We start from the raw sequence: 20,747 nt of genomic DNA, 5'->3' as shown, positions 1-20,747 counted from the left end.
CATATATATCAAATGTCATTATAATTACGGTATTGGAATGGCTGAATAATTCCATATGTAATTTGATTAGATTAAGGAAGAAATATCTTTATAGATGATCCTGTTATTAGTGGGAGAAGAGCCAATTGAAAAATTGAGAAGGAATCAATTAATTCTGTTATTTAGCCAGACTGGATTTTACTGAAGTATATTATGTAAACAAACATAAATAAGATTACCCATATCCCTGGGGAAATTACCATTGCACAGATTACAGGTAGAAGTTATAAAGGAAATTAGACAATACTATTATTTATAAGGCTGGTCTTGTTTTGGAAAACTATATTCGGCTTCATGTTTACAGCTGACATAGTTCTTTGACATTCTTACATGAAATAAAATTCAGTATAATACTGCTGACTCACTTCATTTGGTTCATCTAATAGCATTATTATTAATTAGCAATAATACCATTCAAGATGGAGATATATTTTCTGTCTCCTAATGACATATTTTCCAGAGTTTCTTTCCAAAATGTTCTTTAAGCTATCAATGGTTTGTAAATTAACAGCCAAATCCTGTAAGTCTTGTCATGAGTAAGGAAGATAAATTTCCTATGATTTTATTTACTTATTGCATAAAAAAAAAATTTCCTGCCCGAAAGTCTACTTGACTACACTACTTTTCCATTCAAAAATACAAGATGCATTTTCCATGTGATTCTCCTCTAGAAACTAACATCTACCAAGCAAGAGAAGCCATTATATTGAGAAGCCTTAGTGATACAGTGAAAAAAACAAACAAACACCGAATTAAAAATCATACAGCAAATCTAAGTTTGACTACTGGCTCTGCCGTTTACCAGTTGTGTGACTTTGCTGCTGCTGCTAAGTCACTTCAGTCGTGTCCGGCTCTGTGAGACCCCACAGACAGCAGCCCACCAGGCTCCCCCATTCCTGGGATTCTCCAGGCAAGAATACTGGAGTGGGTTGCCATTTCCTTCTCCAATGCATGAAAGTGAAAAGTGTGACCTTAACAAAGCTATTTATCTAACAGTTGATCACTTTCTTTATCTGAAAAAGTAAAGGGATAATTATGCCAAAAACAAAAGATTACTCTGAGAATTTTAGATAAAAATACCAAGTTCTCAAAATGCTAAAAAGAAAAAACAACAACAACTGAAGTAAGATTGTGCTATACACCTATTCTAGATGCCTCTTCTTCAACTTTAATGTAAGTACTGTTCAAGTCTTTCTTGTACTACAAAATGAATTATGTAACAAAGATAAAATTTCACCAATTTTAAGTTTGTGAACCTCAAGGTTCTAACTAAGAATGATCTTTCAAACCTACTCATTTATTAAATTCCAGCTATGTCCTTAGCACTCTTCTCATATGTTAAAAAAAAAAACAAAAACAACACTGTAAAATTCTCTAAAATTCCTATAAAATCTCAGACCCTAACAGATAGCAATGAGAAGAGATCCTAGCCTTGCTGCTGCTGCTACTAAGTCGCATCAGTCGTGTCCGACTCTGTGTGACCCCATAGACGGCAGCCCACCAGGCTCCCCCGTCCCTGGATTCTCCAAGCAAGAACACTGGAGTGCCATTTTCTTCTCCAATGCATGAAAGTGAAAAGTGAAAGTGAAGTCACCCAGTCATGTCCGACTCTAGCAACCCCATGGACTACAGCCTACCAGGCTCCTCTGTCCATGGGATTTTCCAGGCAAAAGTACTGGAGTGGGCTGCCATTGCCTTCTCTGGATCCTAGCCTTAGGAGTCTCTTAAAGTCTGGCTTCTTGAACCAAAAGACTTCTGAAAGCTGTTAAAGAAGAGCCCACTGGAAAAACAAAACAAACCACAAACAGCAGTATCTCCCTTTCTCCTAATCTGATCCTCTATTTTCACTTTCTTTTAGTTCTGTACTAAAGACTTGAAAGCAAGCAATTCCACTATGATTTGAAGCAACATAATACACACTAAAAAAACTTCTTTGAGGCTTTGGTACACCCAAGTAGGCAGTAGTTTTACTTTCTAAATAAGTAACAATAAAAGATGGGTATTAAACAGTCTCAACAGAAATCATCTCTGTTTATACATTTAACAGCAACTGAAAAGTAGAGGTTAGTGCCACTCTATCAAAATGCTTTCAAAGTTAAATTCTATCACTCCAAAATGAAAAGTTACAAATGTTTTCCTTAGATACATCCCTGTGAAAATAATTTCTCTTACTGATAATTTACCTAAGAAACTTTTTGGTTTATTAACAAGGGTCCTGAGAGGGTAAATAACTTTGGACAAGTCATTCAACCTCTTAGGCCAGTGCTCTCTATATTCTTGCTATTCAAAGTATTCCATAAACCACAGAATTGACATCATTTGGGAGCTTGTTAGAAATGCAGAATATCCGGTTTACTGTAACCCTGTATAGGAACCTACTGTAACCCACACCTACTGACTCAGAATCTCATTTTATTAAGATCACATGTGATTTATATACATACAGAAGTTTCAGAACCACACTTACTATTCAGTAAGGGGGTTGGACTAAATGATCTTAAGGTCACTTACAACTGATGATTTTTTTTAAGAGAGAAATCAGATCTGACAACATTGGAGCCTGTATTCTCATGTGGCAACAGCAGGCTGGAACTCAGTAGCAACTGCCCCCTAAGATGGGGCATGCACTCTCCTTGGCTCCTATCCAGCCCCTCCATATACTCATATCAACTGGTTGGCCCCTGTCTAGCCACTAAACTAAATTAGATACAAAACAGGATTGAGGAAGTTCCTTTTTCAGTAAATAAGAGGCTTTCAGGGGTAAAAATTCATTAACTATGAATGAATAGTTTTAGGTGAAAGGTGAAAGCACTTTCAGGTGAAAGGAAATAAACTATTCATTTACCTTGATGGGAAGTAGTGAGGTCCAGGTAGGAAGTAAGGGTGATGAAAAGAGAATCTTGGTGGTGTCCCAAACAATGCAGCTGGATGGCCAAGGGGAGAGGGCTGGTAGATGTGTGAGTGTGGAATAGGAGGAGCCTGGGAAATTGGAGTACTTCTCGGACAAGTGGAAACGCTGGGATACTCCTTGGGAGGTTGGATGGTTGAGGTTGCAAATCTGGAATGGGCAGGACTTGCACTAGTCGGAATCCTGTTGGTGCTCTCCAGAGAAACAGGAGTGGGTCTCTTCACAGAGCGACTGACTCCAGAATGCAGCTGATGAGTGTCCGCTTGGGAGGGCCCAGCAAAGCGCTGGGGTGGGAGTGCTGGACGGAGGGGCAGACTTGGAGCCTGGACAGCCACCTGGGCAGTACTGGAGACGCTGGGCTGGAAAAGTGTGATGGGGCTTGGACGCTGGACTGCAGGTGTGGGCAGCTGGATGGTTGGTGGAGATTCACCTTCAGAAATAAAAACAGCCTATGTCAGGCATGAATTGAGTCACTATTTTTTCTTTTTTCAGCAGAACTTAATGAACTGTATAACCAGAAGCCTCCACTAACCTTCTTACCTAAGAACATCACCACTCTATTTCTTTCATAGTATCCTGACAAACTGAAGCCATCTTGTTCATTTATTTTACATTCTTGTCTCTCTTTCCCACCTAGATTCTAAATGCCCTAAGAGGAGAGACCTTTTCTGTTTTGTTCATTACTGTATCCCCAGGGTTCAAAATTCTGCCTGACACAGAATAGGTCCTTAAAAAAAATATTTTTGGATGAATAAATAAATGAATAAAATGTCTAAGTGAAAGAAATACAAATGCTGGAATATATATATATAAATATTTCTAAAAGAAATAATATGAAACTATTGATAGTGGTTCCTTTTAAAAGACGGTCATCTGGAAGAGGAGACAGGGCCATGGGAAGCCAGACTTTCATTTTATACCTATTCGGACCATTTGAATTTTCTATTCTCTAAATATATCAATTTTATGTATTAATAGAGGTTACATCATAACAGTATGGGTCATTTTTTAAATTTTGTATACTCTATGATAAACTAAATTATGAATGACATTTTTTATTTTATTTTTATTTTTTTTTAAATTTTGGCGGCGGCGTCGACAGCGGCCGCAGCAGTCTCAGGTAGCAGAGCTGCTGCCGGAGGCGGCGGAAACCGCCTGCCGCGTCCCGGACGCTCTCCGGATGACGTCACCGCTGACCTTTGCATTGTGGGGCGGGAGGTCTGAATGACATTTTTTAATTGAAAAAAATTAAAGAAACCATCAGTAAAATTATTTTGCTATATTATTGCATCCAGTGTGAATACATAAGGAAATTCCCAAAAGGGACTATGACTTGCCATCGGTCAGCAATTTGTGAGATAGGAAAGCATATTATTCCAGCATGGCAAGATGGAGATAGCAGAATTTTTAGAGGCAACTAAAATAATCATGTATTTTATCTTTTTGATCCTGAAGAAGAAGGACCGCTGACTGAGTTACTAAGTTACTCAAAAGACACATTTAGCCTAAATTTAACTAACCTTCTCCAAAGAAATACAGAGAGAAGCCAAAGTAATAGATTCATGATCGAGTTTACTTCAGTGCAGTTACGTCTCTATTAATATAGAAGATGCAGTCCAAGAACAGACTCTATGGTTAGAAATGTTTCTGTCAGAGGCCAAAAGGATTGTCAATCTTCTCTCAGTCTTGGCCAGGTAACACATTCCTCTCCTTCCTTCTCTCCAGGTAAGTCAAATAACTATCACCCTTAAACCTGGAGGTAGGGAATGAAGAGATATACCCATCTGCTTCAAGATGGCCTCTGACCCAGTGAAATAGAGGCAACACAGAGCAGTGTACAGATGAAGCTGTCATGATTCTCAGTTAATGGGGTTAAATGGACTAGCCTTCCCATATGTGAGGCACAGGCTTTAGGCCTTCCTGATTAATCAAGCATAAAGTAATCTCCCTTTTCATGTTCCTTCAGAAACTATAAATCTATCACATATTATAAAAACAGTGTAAATTTGCAGGTCTGCCACCCTTACCATAAAACTGGGAGCTCAAGAGCAGGAACAGTTTAATTCATAGTAGTAGCCCCATTATCTTTTGCACAGAACCTGGTTAATAAGTTAAGAAACGTATGTATGACTGCTGCTGCTAAGTCGCTTCAGTCGTGTCCAACTCTGTGCAACCCCATAGACGGCAGCCCACCAGGCTCCCTTGTCCCTGGGATTCTCCAGGCAAGAACACTGGAGCGGGTTGCCATTTCCTTCTCCAATGCATGAAAGTGAAAAGTGAAAGTGAAGCCGCTCAGTCATGTCCGACTATTAGCGACCCCATGGACTGCAGCCTACCAGGCTCCTCTGTCCATGGGATTTTCCAGGCAAGAGTACTGGAATGGGGTACCATTGCCTTCTCCCTATGTATGACTAGATGAAAGAAAAAACAAACAAGCTTACAGATGACAGAACCTCTATCTCTGATCTTGTACAAAAAAATCTCCTCTAAATGCATATTACACCAGGCTGACTTGTAAAATCTCTCAAAGTTTTATTCACTGAATTATCACTGCACTCAAGACATCTGCTCCTAAAATCTACCTCTGATGCAGATTTTCTTTTCCTGCGCAGTATGAAGTTAAGTAAGAAGAAGTGTTGTGTACCGCTTCTGAGACTGGCCCATAAAAAACTCTCATGCACAATCCTCCAGGCTGTTAGTCCTCAAAAAAGAAATATGCTCTTTTTAGGCAAAGGAAACAAAAAATTATAGGAGCTGTAGTTACTTCAGTTACTGAAGAAGAAAGGGACTCAGTCTTTTAGCTGATACCAAATGTTCTTTTCTACCAAAGATATTTTTTATAAAATAAGGGGAACCAGTGAAGCATGAGGTGATAAAACCATGCACTCATTTACTTAAACAAACATTTACCAAGTAACTAACATTTTGACCTGAGGTAAAAAATCAGATGCATAGAGAGTTATATGGAAGTATAATAAAGATGTCCTAAATGTAAAAATTCAGGTTGTTACACTGAGAGTTTAATGCCTCCAACACCTAATCATCACTGATAAACTCAGTGAATAGGGAAGACTTGTGGAAAGGGCAGAGATCTAATATACCGCACTGTAGATAAGGTATGGAAAAGACTATCCAGTCACTTGGTTTCTCTCTTACTAGCTCACAGCTAGGTTACATTTTCCAGCCTGCCTTGCAGTTAGGAGCGGTCATGTGGTTCAATGTATACTCCTTCTGAGACTGGACCAGAAAAAACTCTCATGTACAATCCTCCATGCTCTTTTCTCTTCTGCAAGTTCATGCACACTTGGATACTACATATCAAAGACAGAAGAGCCATAGGGTAGAAAAAATCTGTGTCTATGAATCCCTTGGAAGAAAGCCAGAGATATTTATTTTGGACTCTACATGGGTGAAAATGTAAACCATGATTCTGTTTAAACCATTATGTTTAGGAGACAGTTCAAGCAGCTAGCATTATCTAATTGTAACATGAAGTAAAGAGCAGAAACTTAGATCTATACTACACTATGATAAGAAAAGGAAAAAATTAGTTATTAATAGCTGTCCATAGTTTTGACAAATCCCTCTCACCCATTCCTAAAGAAGAACACTCTACTACCTGTGCTGAATGGATGAAAGATGTAACCAGGCTTTTGCTGCCTGACTGGGATGAACAGAAAGGAGTAGAGAATGGCAGAAACTGAGGACAGACCAAATTTCTGTACAAGAAAAAGCTGTAAAGAAGTAGAAAGAAGGATAGGAAGACCAGCATATGGCTAAGAAGAGAGAAACAGAGGCAGAAAAAGGAGGAGAGGAGAGAGAGAGAAATAGGGTTAAGAGTCAGAGACATAGAGACAGAGATGGAAAATAGAGGCTTGGGAAGAACAGTTAGATAACTGCTAAGGACGGTGGGGCTTTGGGGAGAGAAATGGTAAAGAGGAGTCCTAAGAAGACTTAGTATAGTTTGAGCCATGTGATTCCTCCTCCTCTGCTCCACGAGAAAACCCACAATAATGAGCTACATCACTTTTCAAGGAATTTTCAAGCCATATCTTTGTTTCTTCTGAACATAAAACTTCGCAAGAACTGATCTTTAGACAAAGACAAGATAAGATTGTTTTTGGATTACAAAAATATTAGAATGTTGGAGGTTTTTTGTGTTATTTCTGTTAAAAAAGAAGAGATGGATAAACCAAAATGATATTATATGTCTACTACCAAAAAATTAAAATAGTAGTAAACATTTTTAAAGTCAAAATTTAGAGAAAATGTATGAATTCAGAAGAGTAAAAGATATCAATTGAGTTTAGATGTAATAAGGAAAATTCATTTCAGGTTTCAGTAATAAAATGTAAAGAATGAAATAATCTCATCAGAAAATTCATAAATATATAAAACTGACATTTGAAAGCCAGGCTAAAATAAATATTGCTTCTACCAGATTTCTAGAAACCTTTAAAAAAATAAACGTGATCAATTTAATAGATTTATACAAGAAAGATCTTACTGAAGCCTTCCTCAGTGATCAATGCAAAGAAATAGAGGAAAACAACAGAATGGGAAAGACTAGAGATCTCTTCAAGAAAATTAGAGATACCAAGGGAACATTTCATGCAAAGATGGGCTCGATACAGGACGGAAATGGTATGGACCTAACAGAAGCAGAAGATATTAAGAAGAGGTGGCAAGAAGACACAGAAGAACTGTACAAAAAAGATCTTCACGACCAAGATAATCACGATGGTGTGATCACTCACCTAGAGCCAGATATCCTGGAATGTGAAGTCAAATGGGCCTTAGAAAGCATCACTATGAACAAAGCTAGTGGAGGTGATGGAATTCCAGTTGAGCGATTTAAAATCCTGGAAGATGATGCTGTGAAAGTGCTACACTCAATATGCCAGCAAATTTGGAAAACTCAGCAGTGGCCACAGGACTGAAAAGGTCAGTTTTCATTCCAATCCCAAAGAAAGGCAATGCCAAAGAATGCTCAAACTACCACACAATTGCACTCATCTCACACTTTAGTAAAGTAATGCTCAAAATTCTCCAAGCCAGGCCTCAGCAATATGAGAACCGTGAACTTCCTGATGTTCAAGCTGGTTTTAGAAAAGGCAGAGGAACCAGACAGCAAATTGCCAACATCCGCTGGATCATGGAAAAAGCAAGGGAGTTCCAGAAAAAAATCTATTTCTGCTTTATTGACTATGCCAAAGCCTTTGACTGTGTGGATCACAATTTTCCACAAGTGTGGAAAATTCTGCAAGAGATGGGAATACCAGACCACCTGACCTGCCTCTTGAGAAACCTATATGCAGGTCAGGAAGCAACAGTTAGAACTGGACATGGAACAACAGACTGGTTCCAAATAGGAAAGGGAGTACGTCAAGGCTGTATATTGTCACGCTGCTTATTTAACTTCTATGCAGAGTACATCATGAGAAATGCTGGGCTGGAAGAAGCACAAGCTGGAGTCAAGATTGCCAGGAGAAATATCAATTATCTCAGATATGGAGATGACACCATCCTTATGGCAGAAAGTGAAGAGGAACTAAAAAGCCTCTTGATGAAAGTGAAAGAGGAGAGTGAAAAAGTTGGCTTAAAACACAACATTCAGAAAATGAAGATTATGGCATCTGCTCCCATCACTTCATGGGAGATAAATGGGGAAACAGTGTCAGACTTTATTTTTCTGGGCTCCAAAATCACGCAGATGGTGACTGCAGCCACGAAATTTAAAGATGCTTACTCCTTGGAAGAAAAGTTATGACCAACCTAGATAGCATATTCAAAAGCAGAGACATTACTTTGCCAACAAAGGTCTGTCTAGTCAAGGCTATGGTTTTTCCTGTGGTCATGTATGGATGTGAGAGTTGGACTGTGAAGAAAGCTGAGTGCTGAAGAATTGATGCTTTTGAACTGTGGTGTTGGAGAAGACTCTTGAGAGCCCCTTGGACTGCAAGGAGATCCAACCAGTCCATTCTGAAGGAGATCAGCCCTGGGATTTCTTTGGAAGGAATGATGCTAAAGCTGAAACTCCAGTACTTTGGCCACCTCATGTGAAGAGTTGACTCACTGGAAAAGACTCTGATGCTGGGAGGGATTGGGGGCAGGAGGAGAAGGGGACGACAGAGGATGAGATGGCTGGATGGCATCACTGACTCGATGGACGTGAGTCTCAGTTAGTGATGGACAGGGAAGCCTGGCGTGCTGCAATTCATGGGGTCGCAAAGCGTCCGACAGGATTGAGCAACTGAACTGATCTTACTGACCCAGATAACCATGATGGTGTGATCACTGACCTAGAGCCAAACATCCTGGAATGCAAAGTCAAGTGGGCCTCAGGAAGCATTACTATAAATAAAGCTAGTGGAGGTGATGGAATACCAGTTGAGGTATTTCAAATCCTAAAAGATGATGCTGTTAAAGTGTTGCACTCAACATGCCGGCAAATCTTGAAAACTCAGCAGTGGCCACAGGACTGCAAAAGGTCAGTTTTCGATCCAATCCCAAAGAAAGGCAATACCAAAGAATGTTCAAACTACCGCACAAATGCACTCATATCACATGCTAGTAAAGCAATGCTCAAAATTCTCCAAGCCAGACTTCAGCAGTATGTGAACTGTGAACTTCAAGATGTTCAAGCTGGATTTAGAAAAGGCAAAGGAACCAGAGATCAAATTGCCAACATCTGTTGGATTATAAAAAAGCAAGAAGAGTTCCAGAAAAACGTCTACTTCTGCTTTAGTGACTATACCAAAGCCTTCGACTGTGGATCACAACAGTGGAAAATTCTTAAAGTGATGGGAATACCAGACCACCTTACCTGCCTCCTGCAAAACCTGTATGCAGGTCAAGAAGCAACAGTCAGAACCAGACATGGAACAATGGACTGGTTCCAAACTAGGAAAGAAATATATAAAGCCTGTATATTATCACCTTAATTAACTTATATGCAGAGAACATCATGCAAAATGCCAAGCTGGATGAAGCACAAGCTGGAATCAAGACTGCTGGGAGAAATATCATCAACCTCATATATGCAGATGACACCACCCTTATGGCAGAAAGTGAAGAGGAACTAAAAAGAGTCTGCTGATGAAAGTTAAAGAGGAGTGAAAAAATTGGCTTAAAAGTCAACATTCAAAAAATTAAACTCAAGGCATCTGATCCCATCACTTCATGGCAAATAGATGGGTAAACTATAAAAATAGTGAGAGGCTTTATTTTCTTGGGCTCCATAACTGCAGATGGTGACTGCAGCCATGAAATTACAAGATGCTTGCTCCTTGGAAGAAAAGTTATGACCAACCTAGATAGCATATTCAAAAGCAGAGACAGTACTTTGTCAACAAAGGTCCATCTAGTCAAAGGTATGGTTTTTCCAGTAGTCATGTTATGGATATGCGAGTTGGACCATAAAGAAAGCTGAGCACCAAAGAATAGATGCTTTTGAACGTGGTGTTGGAGAAGATTCTTGAGATTCCCTTGGACTGCAAAGAGATCCAACCAGTCCATCCTAAAGGAAATCAGTCCTGAACATTCACTGGAAGGACTGATGCTGAAGCTGAAGCTCCAGTACTTTGGCCACCTCATACGAAGAGCTGACTCATTTCAAAAGACGCTGATGCTGGAAAAGACTGAAGGCGGGAGGAGAAGGGGACGACAGAGGATGAGATGGCTGGATGGCATCACTGGCTCGATGGACATGAATTTAAGCAAGCTCTGGGAGTTGCTGATAGGCAGGGAAGACTGGCATGCTGCAGTCCATGGGGTCACAAAGAGCTGGACACGACTGAGCGACTGAACCAAACTGAATTTAATATAAAATTAAAATGTTGGTGTAACTGGCATCAAAGACATTTGATAAAGGGAAGTATCTAAGAAGTATTCTGGACTATTAAGCTGTAAGTACTTTCAGAAACTGGAAACAGGAGATAAGCTCAATATGTGGGATTAAACATGAGAGACAAAATTAGATTTTTGGACTACAAATATGGGGTAGGAAAATAAGGCTGATAGGGATAACTAAAATAAAAAGTTTATAGAAGAATGAAGGTTATTTTATATGATAATGCTAAAAACCTAGAAGGAAAAAAATGTGCCTTAAAAATCAAAAAGTTGTTGTGGCTAACTGACCAAATCAAAGTGAAAGTGAAGTCATTCAGTCGCGTCTGACTCTTTGTGGCCCCATGGGTGGTAGCCTGCCAGGCTCCTGTCCATGGGATTTTCCAGGCAAGAATACTGGAGTGGTTTGCCATTTCCTTCTCCAGGGGATCTTCCTGACCCAGGGTTTGAACCCAGGTCTCCCGTACTGCAGGCAGACTCTTTACCGTCTGAGCCACCAGGGAAGCTTGACCAAATTAAAGAGTACCCACAGAAAGGAAAGATGTCTTTAAAATGAAGAGCTCGTCCAAATCTGTAAAAGAGAAGCCAAAGTATGTAAGTGAGATGCAAGTAAAAATTAGACAGTTTAAAAGAAAATTGAAGAAATTACATCTGTGGGACCTTAAAATCAATAGTAAGTGACTTTTTAAATACTTTTACAGAAAGAAGAGACTTAATGGAATCAATGGGATAGTCATTACGGTGTACAAGTCAATTGAAAGAATGGAGAGACTCAAAACCCACTTCCTACTAAAGACCTTAAGAAGATATCTGAACCTACTTCATTTTCACAGCAGATAGTTTAAAAATATTACATCAAATACAGTATAATGGCAAGTTCACAGAATGTTCTAATCCAAATTGATAAAATGAATATATGAGATCTTAGGTGGCATTAACCTAAGAGCTTTAAAGCAACTCAAAAGTTAGAAATGAGAAAATATTGGATGAAGTAGATACAAATGGTCTCTCTGCCAAAAATGTCAATCCAGAGCATTTTTGGAAAGTCAACATAATACCAGGTTATCAGAAGTAGTGAACTTGTTTTTGGAAATAGTAAGTTTACTTGAGAGCCATAGTTTGGTGAGTTAATTTTCTACACTTGAAAAGCTGGTGAAATCTATACAATATATTTGTATACAAATCTTTCTAGAAAAAGAGCAAATTGTTTCTGACTCATTGGAAAAGACTTTGATGCTGGGAGGGATTGGGGGCAGGAGGAGAAGGGGATGACAGAGGATGAGATGGCTGGATGGCATCACTGACTCGATGGGTGAACTCTGGTAGTTGGTGATGGACAGGGAGGCCTGGCGTGCTGCCATTCATGGGGTCGCAAAGAGTTGGACACGACTGAGCGACTGAACTGAACTAAACTGATACCTCACTAATTTGGTATTTTTCTTCCATGGAAATAAACAAGTTTGAAAAACACAATTACCATGATTTCATATTTAGAATATAAACTTGAACAAAAAAAAAAAAAAAGGAATGGTATAAACATTTGTATCTGTAGATAATGAGCATTTAAAGGTAGATTTTAAAAGTAGATTTTCTGAGGAATTTGTGCTATAATTTTTTCTTATTTAAGAGTTTTATAAATGATTTAGAATGTAAAATATACAGTGACATTTCCAAATTTGCAACTGATACCAACTCCTCAAAGTACTATACGCCAAGCTGATGAGTAAAACTAAAAGAACATATTTCAAAAGCTGTATGACTGGGCAGCAGAACAGCCAATAAGTCTCATCATAACTACTGTATAACAATTATATATATGTAACTATATATAACTATATATATACCTGGGGAAAGAATTCCAAAATTTTATATTTAAAAGATAATGATTTTTATAATTTGAGGTCCAAGAAACAAATCTTTACTGATATTACCTAAGAAGAAATAAGAGAAATTTAAAAAGAAAAAAGCCAACCAAAAAAATACCTAGATTTGATTACTTTGTATATGGTTCTAAAAGGCTTCCTAGCCATGAAATTAAAAGACGCTTACTCCTTGGAAGGAAAGTTATGACCAACCTAGATAGCATATTCAAAAGCAGAGACATTACTTTGCCAACAAAGGTCTGTCTAGTCAAGGCTATGGTTTTTCCTGTGATCATGTATGGATGTGAGAGTTGGACTGTGAAGAAGGCTGAGCACTGAAGAATTGATGCTTTTGAACTGTGGATTGGAGAAGACTCTTGAGAGTCCCTTGGACTGCAAGGAGATCCAACCAGTCCATCCTAAAGGAGATCAGTCCTAGGTGTTCGTTGGAAGGACTGATGTTGAAGCTGAAACTCCAATACTTTGGCCACCTGATGCGAAGAGCTGACTCATTTGAAAAGACCCTGATGCTGGGAAAGATTGAGGGCAAGAGGAGAAGGGGACAACAGAGAATGAGATGGTTGGATGGCATCACCGACTCGATGGACATGAGTTTGGGTAGACTCCGGGAGTTGGTGATGGACAAGGGAGGCCTGGCGTGCTGCGGTTCATGGAGTCACGAAGAGTCGGACATGACTGAGCAACTGAACTGAACTGAGGTATTATATGTAATTTAGAGATAATTTAAAGCATACGGGAGGATATGTGTAGGTTATAAGCAAATACTATGCCATTTTATATGAGGTACAGCATTTATTTAACTGTGGATAGACTGACATGGAAGAAAAGCTTTAGAAAAAGGTGTAAAAAGAAGAAACACAGATGATAAAAGCGTAAATCTTAAATAACATAACAGATTACACGTTTTTTTTTGAAAAAATAAAGCATAATTAAGTCCAGTTTGAATACAGAATTAAAAGAGATACTACAAAATAGCAAAAGTACTGGGAGAAGAACAGGGTGATAGGATCAGCTTTCTTTGCCTTGAGTCTGGATACACTTGATGTGGCCTTGTTGGTATTTATGACTATAATAATACACAGGGGAAAAACCGAAAATGCCTAAGTTCCTAATAAGTCAATTTTAAAACTGGAAAGAACAGCAGTTTTAGGACAAGTGATAGTAAGCAGGGAATGTACAAAGCTCTGCCTAAGAGATGACTAAAATAGGCTCTGGAAGAACAAACTAATGATGGATAGCCCTATAAAAGTTCTTAAGATATTAAATTCTCAATTTGGGGTTCTTAAATGCAAAAGACAGGAATGTTGTAAAGAACTGATAATAGAGGAGAAATTTTAGGGAAAGACAATGTAATGAACCAAATATCTGGTAGAAGATAGATTACTTCCATTGCTTTTTCTAGAGCAGCAAAAAAAAAAAAGGTCTTAACAGGTCAGTCACCATTATTAAATTCCAGAACAGGATGCCTCATACCTCATCAGCAAGGCATTCTTTTATGCTAACACTAAAAACATATTCCTATTTCCTACTGAATTACCTCAGTCATTTCCTGCATTATCTGCATAATCTATGGACTCATCCTGATTTGCTTAAAAGGTCTGACATGGAATATTTGCTGGTCTGGCAAACCAAGGACTTTGATGTCTACTGAAAATTTTCCTTCTCTGATTTAATGTTTTCACTTTCTCACTTTTGATTTTTTTCTTAATATTGTTGTTTAAACTCTTAAACTATCAGAAGCAAAATTTCAAGTTGAGAGGTAAAATGATCACACAAGCCATTACAAAATTATAATCTACAATAAAACCAACTCACCAACTGGATGAGTGATGGCGTTCTGTAGGCTGGGAATTACCACAGAGTAGGTAGGTGAGCGATAAGGATAAATTGTTGGATTTGTAGAGATGATATTCTGTGTGGTACCAGAAAATACACTAGAAACGCTTAGAGGGAAGCGTTTTCGCTTCCCTGGACGAGGTTGATAAACCCAACCTAGAGAAGAAGATTAACCATTTTTAATTTGAACCTACAAATCCTATTTAGCCTTTAAATAGTTCTTTTCACATTAAAAGTCCAAAACACTTCTAAGTCTTAGTTATCTAAAGTATCTTTTCCACTTTTATGATAACTATTTTTGTGCATTTCAGCATATCTATCCATATGGCTCCTAGCTAGTGGCCAATGTTGTAACTAATAATTCAAAGGAAGACCAAGAGTAAATGTCTTTTCTCCAAAGACACATAATGAATTTACAGTAAAATCAACATTAAAGGCACTGAGTCTGAATTCCAAAGTTTTTCCTCTACCCATTATAAAAAAAAAAAAAAAGCCCCAGTAAGACGCTATTTGTCTCCTCCCATTTTTTTTACTTTCTGTAAGATACAATTATCTATGTCTTTCAATGAAGCCGTTATTAATGACCAGTCACTATTTTTATGCCTTCTTTGGGAAAAGTCACCTTCTTAGACTTGGCAGTCTCCAAATCTACAAACCACCCAGTTTCCTTCTAAACTCAGAAAAACAGAGTTATGGCAGTTTTTGCCACTGTACAACCAAAAGTATCACTGGTTCCCTGTAACCACTACTCTGACCATTCCCAGTCTGAATCTCTCTGCTATTACTTTAGGAAAAAAATTCTTTTCCCTCCACGCACAATGTGTTGGTCATACCAATACATATTAAGCTTTTACCAAGCTTAGTAACAATGTCCTCACTGCTGGGGAGAAAGTCAGAATTTATTTCAAACTATGTCATGATGAGGATAAATTTATCAGGCAGGAGGCAGGACTACATTCTGATAACCATATAATATTAAAATGGAGCTTGGTGCTAATGCCTGCAGTGTGCACTGCATATTTTTTCTGTTGCTATGAGCTGAACACTTCATTTTCTAATATATTTGAAATATCATAGCATAGAACTCTGGAGCTTCACCATCATTAAATTTATATTTTTATATTAAATCAAAACCACTGTAAAACTGTATATCCCCAGGTTTGCATTAGTAGGCAAATATAAGACCAGATCAGGTTTGCGTTGGTTGGCAAATATGAGACCAGATATTGTTCTACTTTGCTCTGTTTAAGAAAACTTATGTCCAATATCAATTCAATCATTACTATAATATTAACCATAATTTTCTCTACTGTACACATCAGACCAGAAAAAAATTACATTTTGTCTTTCAATCTCATCCTAACCTATTCTTTACCTAAATAAATAAATTTAAAAGAAATTAGAAAGAGGCTTTGTTCATTTCATTTGATTACCAGGAAATTCCTCTCTGTGCTTTTCTTTAATCTTTTGTGCTTCATCATAATAGGGTTTCTTTTGTTCTTCACTAAGTTTGTTCCACTCTAACCCGAGCTGGACACTGATTTCTGCATTGTTGGCTGCTGGGTTAGCTTTGGCTAGTGCTGGCCGGTGGATCCTTGCCCAAACCATAAATGCATTCATGGGTCGCTTCACATGACCATTTCTGTCCTTACTGAAGGGAGTATCTGGTATTCCTACATGACAAAAATTAAAAGACTAAATTAATGTGCCACACACACACACAATTTTAAAGTGAAGTGCACCTCCAACTATATTTACTTTTTAAATATATGGAGAAAATATTCACTTCAATATAGCCAAAGAACTGCCAGTATTCCAGAATTCCTCATAACCCTTGAACTCAGCATTCTAAACTGTGGTTTAGAATGATTGTTCTTTTCCTCAGAAAGATTATTATTATTGAAGACACTGTAAAATGCTGTCTTATTACTTCCTTGAGTTATATTAATGCTTCTAACAACAATTAACATTTGGCTTATTTCCCACTAAAAATATTCTATTAACGGGGAACAGGAACTATAACTTATTCGTGACTATAATCCTAGCACTAGGTGGGTGTACCCTAAAAGTTTAAAGGAATTCACCTACATGCCGCTGGAGTGCCCATTCAAGCAAAAATACTTATAATATTATAGTGTTAGTTATATTTCATTATTAAAGTGAAGCACCTGCCAAGGTGGGTCATTAATACTAGTCCCATGGAAAAAAGAGGAAAATAATAAAGATGACTTTTTGAAAGTCACAGGGGCAACTGAAATTATAATAAAGGAAGCTGTTTAAAGTCACATTTCTTATATAATTCATCAAAAGCCACTGTCTATAAATTTCATATATTCTCTTTATCTTAAGCTTACTTGACATATAAAATTTTTAAATGCATAAAGGATGAAACAAGTATTATAAAGAAAGTTTTCCCTTTCTCTCCTTTAGAAAATGAAAACAAAATTTAAAAATTACTAAAAGTGAAAAGCAAGGGGGGGGGGGAGGGAAGGAAGAATCAATAAAGAAAATAAGAATACATTAATACATTTATATAAAATTAATGAAAATATAAAGATTAATGTGAATTTCCACATTTAAGGCATAATAGTCTGTCTGAATTAAATCTTAAAGAATTTTCTAGCTATGTATTTGGAAATAATGGATAGTAATAAGATATCTACTTTTAATTGTTACTACTATAATTATGGTCCTTTATTTGAAAACTTTTATTCTACTTTCATTTTCTGTATTTCTGTAAGTCCTTAGCTTTTAGAATACTGTTACAATTAATTATGTAGTCTTTTCTCCTAGAAAATGCTTACTCTTCGTTTTTAAAAAAGATAAATCATTTATAAATCCAGTATAAACTTTCCTTTTTCTTAAAACTTTTTCTATCAATACACGTAAAAACACTGAGCTACTATCATATAACATTTTAAAATGTTGATTATCTGCAGCAATATAAACTGAAAATGTTGTATTTACCTAGAAAGACTATTTCCATTTTTGTGTATAAGCATTAGTCACACCTAAATCTCATTTAATGGACCTTTAAAAACATAGGTTATTTTTAATGTTTGGGAATCTTGAACGTGTTAGTGTATTTTACTGGTATATGTACAAGTCAGAAGTGATACCTGTGCAGACTTTGCCCTGAATCCATGATTTTATTTTTCTAGTTTAGGCTTCTCAACAGCTGATATGTCAGCTATGGGCAATAGACGAAGTCTGAAAACCAGATTGATTCCCCTGCTGTCTAATACCTGCATCTGAGGGAAGCACCGTGAGCGGGACATCTTTGGTTTCAATTTTTACAGAAGGCTCCAGTAAGGACTGCATTTTAATAGGCACTGGTGTCAACGGGACCTTGGTCAATCGTATCAGCTCTGAAGGTGGAGGTCCCTGAAACTGGATCCGGGCCCCAGGGGGTACGGTGTGAAGAGTTAAAGGGATCCTGAGGTCTTGCTGATGTGGCCCAAAGGCACTGGACGGCTGGGTCAGGATGACATCCTTGTTGCCATGGGCCAGGCCATTGGACGCGGGCTCTGTACTGAGCCTGCAGTCCTCTCGAAGTCTCTCAGGCGCCTCCGTTTTGATGACTCCTTCTCTGAGGACTGCCAGGCTTTTGCCTTCTTCGCCTTTTGCTGCGTAGCTTACGATCTCCTCCGCCTCCAACTTGCCCTTCTTCTCCTCCCCTCGGCGGCTGTTGAGGGGCCCAGAGCCTTCTGCCTTCACCGTCCTGGAGGTTTTAGGGCACGCCTCGACGGCCCTCCGAGGCCCAGCCAACAGATCCAAGCCGGGTCCCGGCTCCTGCTTCTCCGCCTTAACGTGCAGCGCTCGGGGCTGCAACGGGTGCAACTCAGGCCTGCAGGGGATGCCCTCAGATGGGGGGGGCGGCGGCGGCAGCAGGAGCAGCTCGGGCCTCAGCTGCAGCAGCCGCGCCTGCGCGGGAGAGGTGGCGGCGCTTTCCTCCCGGGCCTGAGGCAGTGGTGGCCCGGGTGGCAGCAATAACACCTGCTCCGGTTTCACCTGCAGCAGCCGTCGTGCCGCTGGCTGTACGCCCGACGCAGAGGGTTCCCCACACGACGAGGCGACGGTCGTAATGGCGGCCGCGCACGGGGTGGGCGGCGACGGAGAGGGCTCAGTGGCCGCTGCCCGGAAGGAGGCGCCCTCGACGGGCAGCGGGGGCGGAGCAGGGCGCAGCGGGCGCGGCGGGGTCGCCCGCGGCAGTTGGCGCTGCTGAGGCGGCTGCTCCGGCCGGGCTCTCTCCATGGGGGGAGGGGGACGCCCCGGCCTGGTCCCAGGACGGATTGTGAGCTCAGCCGTTTGTTGGCGACCTTCCCCCCTACCCCTTTCAGTTAAGACCCTTCCAAGGTCTTTGCTACCCAGAACCCTACGCGGTTCAAAAAGCAGTCCTTGGTCTTGGCCTCGCCCAATCACAAGCGTTCTGGTACCCCGGCCCGCCAATCATAGGGGCGTTCTCCGGCCCCGCCTGACCTCCGCGCTCCTCTCGTGCGGAGCCCTCGAATCACTCTTGATGGCCTGGGCCGCGACACGTGCTGCCTATTTTCCCCGTCTGACTCTCCCTCTCTTCCGGAGTTCTCTTCCGGCCGTTGTCCTTAGTTACCCCTCCCCCGCCCAGAGCGCCCGACAATGGCGTTGCCCGGAAACAGAGCTGTTCGAAGCCACTGACCTCCAAGGGGTAAAGTCTCGTGAGTTATTTACTAGAGCTGGAGATCCTGGCCTTGTATACGCAGTTTGCACTTCCGGAATAACCCATGGACCCCGACCCTCAAGGGGGACTTTGGATTTATGCCACGGGAAAGGGCAAATTTTGCAACGTCTCAATAACCTCATTACTTAATCTTGCAGGGGAGTGCGTTGGACTTAACCATTAGTGCTAGACTTTAATCACCAATCCTGTGGGCAGAAATACACCACTCGTACTTCCAAAACACATCCCAAATTCTTCCACCTCTTTCGGTTTTTCCCATTACTCCTTTCTGATCTTACATCATCTTTTCACCTGGATACTGCTATAGCTGTATATAGTAAATAGTTTTCTTGCTTTTCATTTTGGTACCACTACACTCCAGTTGCCAAGAATCTGAAAAATACAACTCTAGTCTTCTCATAACCTTCGCTGCCCCGGCCCCCCAAAATCTCAGGACACTCCACAGGTCAGACAATAAAGGTTTAATATTCTTGGCAGAATCCATAAGGCCTCAAATGGCTTGAGCTCTAGTTCTTCTACTTAATCACTCTAGCTCCAGCTTCAGCTACTGCTACCTCTCATCATTTCTACTACTTCAGAGATGTTTGAATATGCCCTCAGTTGTATTTTCCCCTTGTGTCTCCTTAACATCTCCTTCTGGCATTTCAAATAGTTCAACTAGCACTTCCTCAAAGACATGTTCTCCGACTCGGAAAATAAGGTCAAATCTCTATCACTTCTTTTAAAGCTCTTACCACAATTTGTAATTATGTATCTCTTTGTCATTATTGTCCTGCCTCCCCGACTTTGCTTTACAGCAAGCCCCGTGCATAGGAACGTTCCCAGAGCACCTTTATAAATTGAATTTGTAAGTCCAGCAGAGATACCCAGCAGAGGTATCCTAGGTACCCAACGATACATAAAACAAAAATAAAACATTTTTAATCTTACAGTAGTGTACCTTGAAAAGTATGGTAGAACAGTGTGAAGATTGGCATACAGGGGCTGGCATCAAGGGAATAAACAGGAAAAGTGGGAAGTTGTAGAACTGCAGTATTGTCAGCAACAGGAGACAAAGAGTAAGCTGCAGTTTCACTTGTGACTTCCGTGATTGGACATGGAAAAACACGTTTGCATCTTTAAAATTTTGCAACTTGAAGGTTGGTGTGTAGGGGACTTGTATTCTCCTTGAGGACAGACTGTGTTTTGTTCATTTCTGAATCACCAACGCCGGTCATGGAGCCTGGTGTATAGTAGACATTCCATGAATACTTGCTGAATGAATAAAGACTGCCATAGTCTAATAATCGGAGAAGGCAATGGCACCCCACTCCAGTACTCTTGCCTGGAAAATCCCATGGACGGAGGAGCCTGGTAGGCTGCAGTTCATGGGGTCCCAAAGAGTCGGACTGAGCAACTTCACTTTCACTTTTCACTTTCATGCATTGGAGAAGGAAATGGCAACCCACTCCAGTGTTCTTGCCTGGAGAATCCCAGGAACGAGGGAGCTTGGTGGGCTGCCGTCTATGGGGTCGAA

The 20,747-nt window shown here is 39.9% G+C and overlaps 1 protein-coding gene across 2 annotated transcripts in view; it reads right to left on the bottom strand.

The window, feature by feature from the left end:
• The window catches only part of SOX30 (SRY-box 30), a 42,306-nt gene extending 23,538 nt beyond the window's left edge, over positions 1–18,768 (bottom strand). The window contains exons 1-4 of one of the 2 annotated variants that reach the window (XM_027545817.1): positions 17,760–18,768; positions 15,948–16,187; positions 14,494–14,670; positions 2,885–3,377 (exon numbers count right to left, since the gene is read on the bottom strand). In XM_027545817.1, coding sequence (XP_027401618.1) covers positions 2,885–3,377; positions 14,494–14,670; positions 15,948–16,187; positions 17,760–18,768 — 1,919 coding nt within the window. The remainder of the gene's footprint in view (positions 1–2,884; positions 3,378–14,493; positions 14,671–15,947; positions 16,188–17,759) is intronic. The other variant, XM_027545818.1, reaches the window with a different exon arrangement.
• Positions 18,769–20,747: the final 1,979 nt, after the last annotated feature.

The sequence above is a fragment of the Bos indicus x Bos taurus genome, chromosome 7, assembly GCF_003369695.1.
Source record: "Bos indicus x Bos taurus breed Angus x Brahman F1 hybrid chromosome 7, Bos_hybrid_MaternalHap_v2.0, whole genome shotgun sequence".
Classification (NCBI taxonomy): Eukaryota; Metazoa; Chordata; class Mammalia; order Artiodactyla; family Bovidae; genus Bos; species Bos indicus x Bos taurus.
This window is presented reverse-complemented; position numbering and strand designations above follow the sequence as displayed.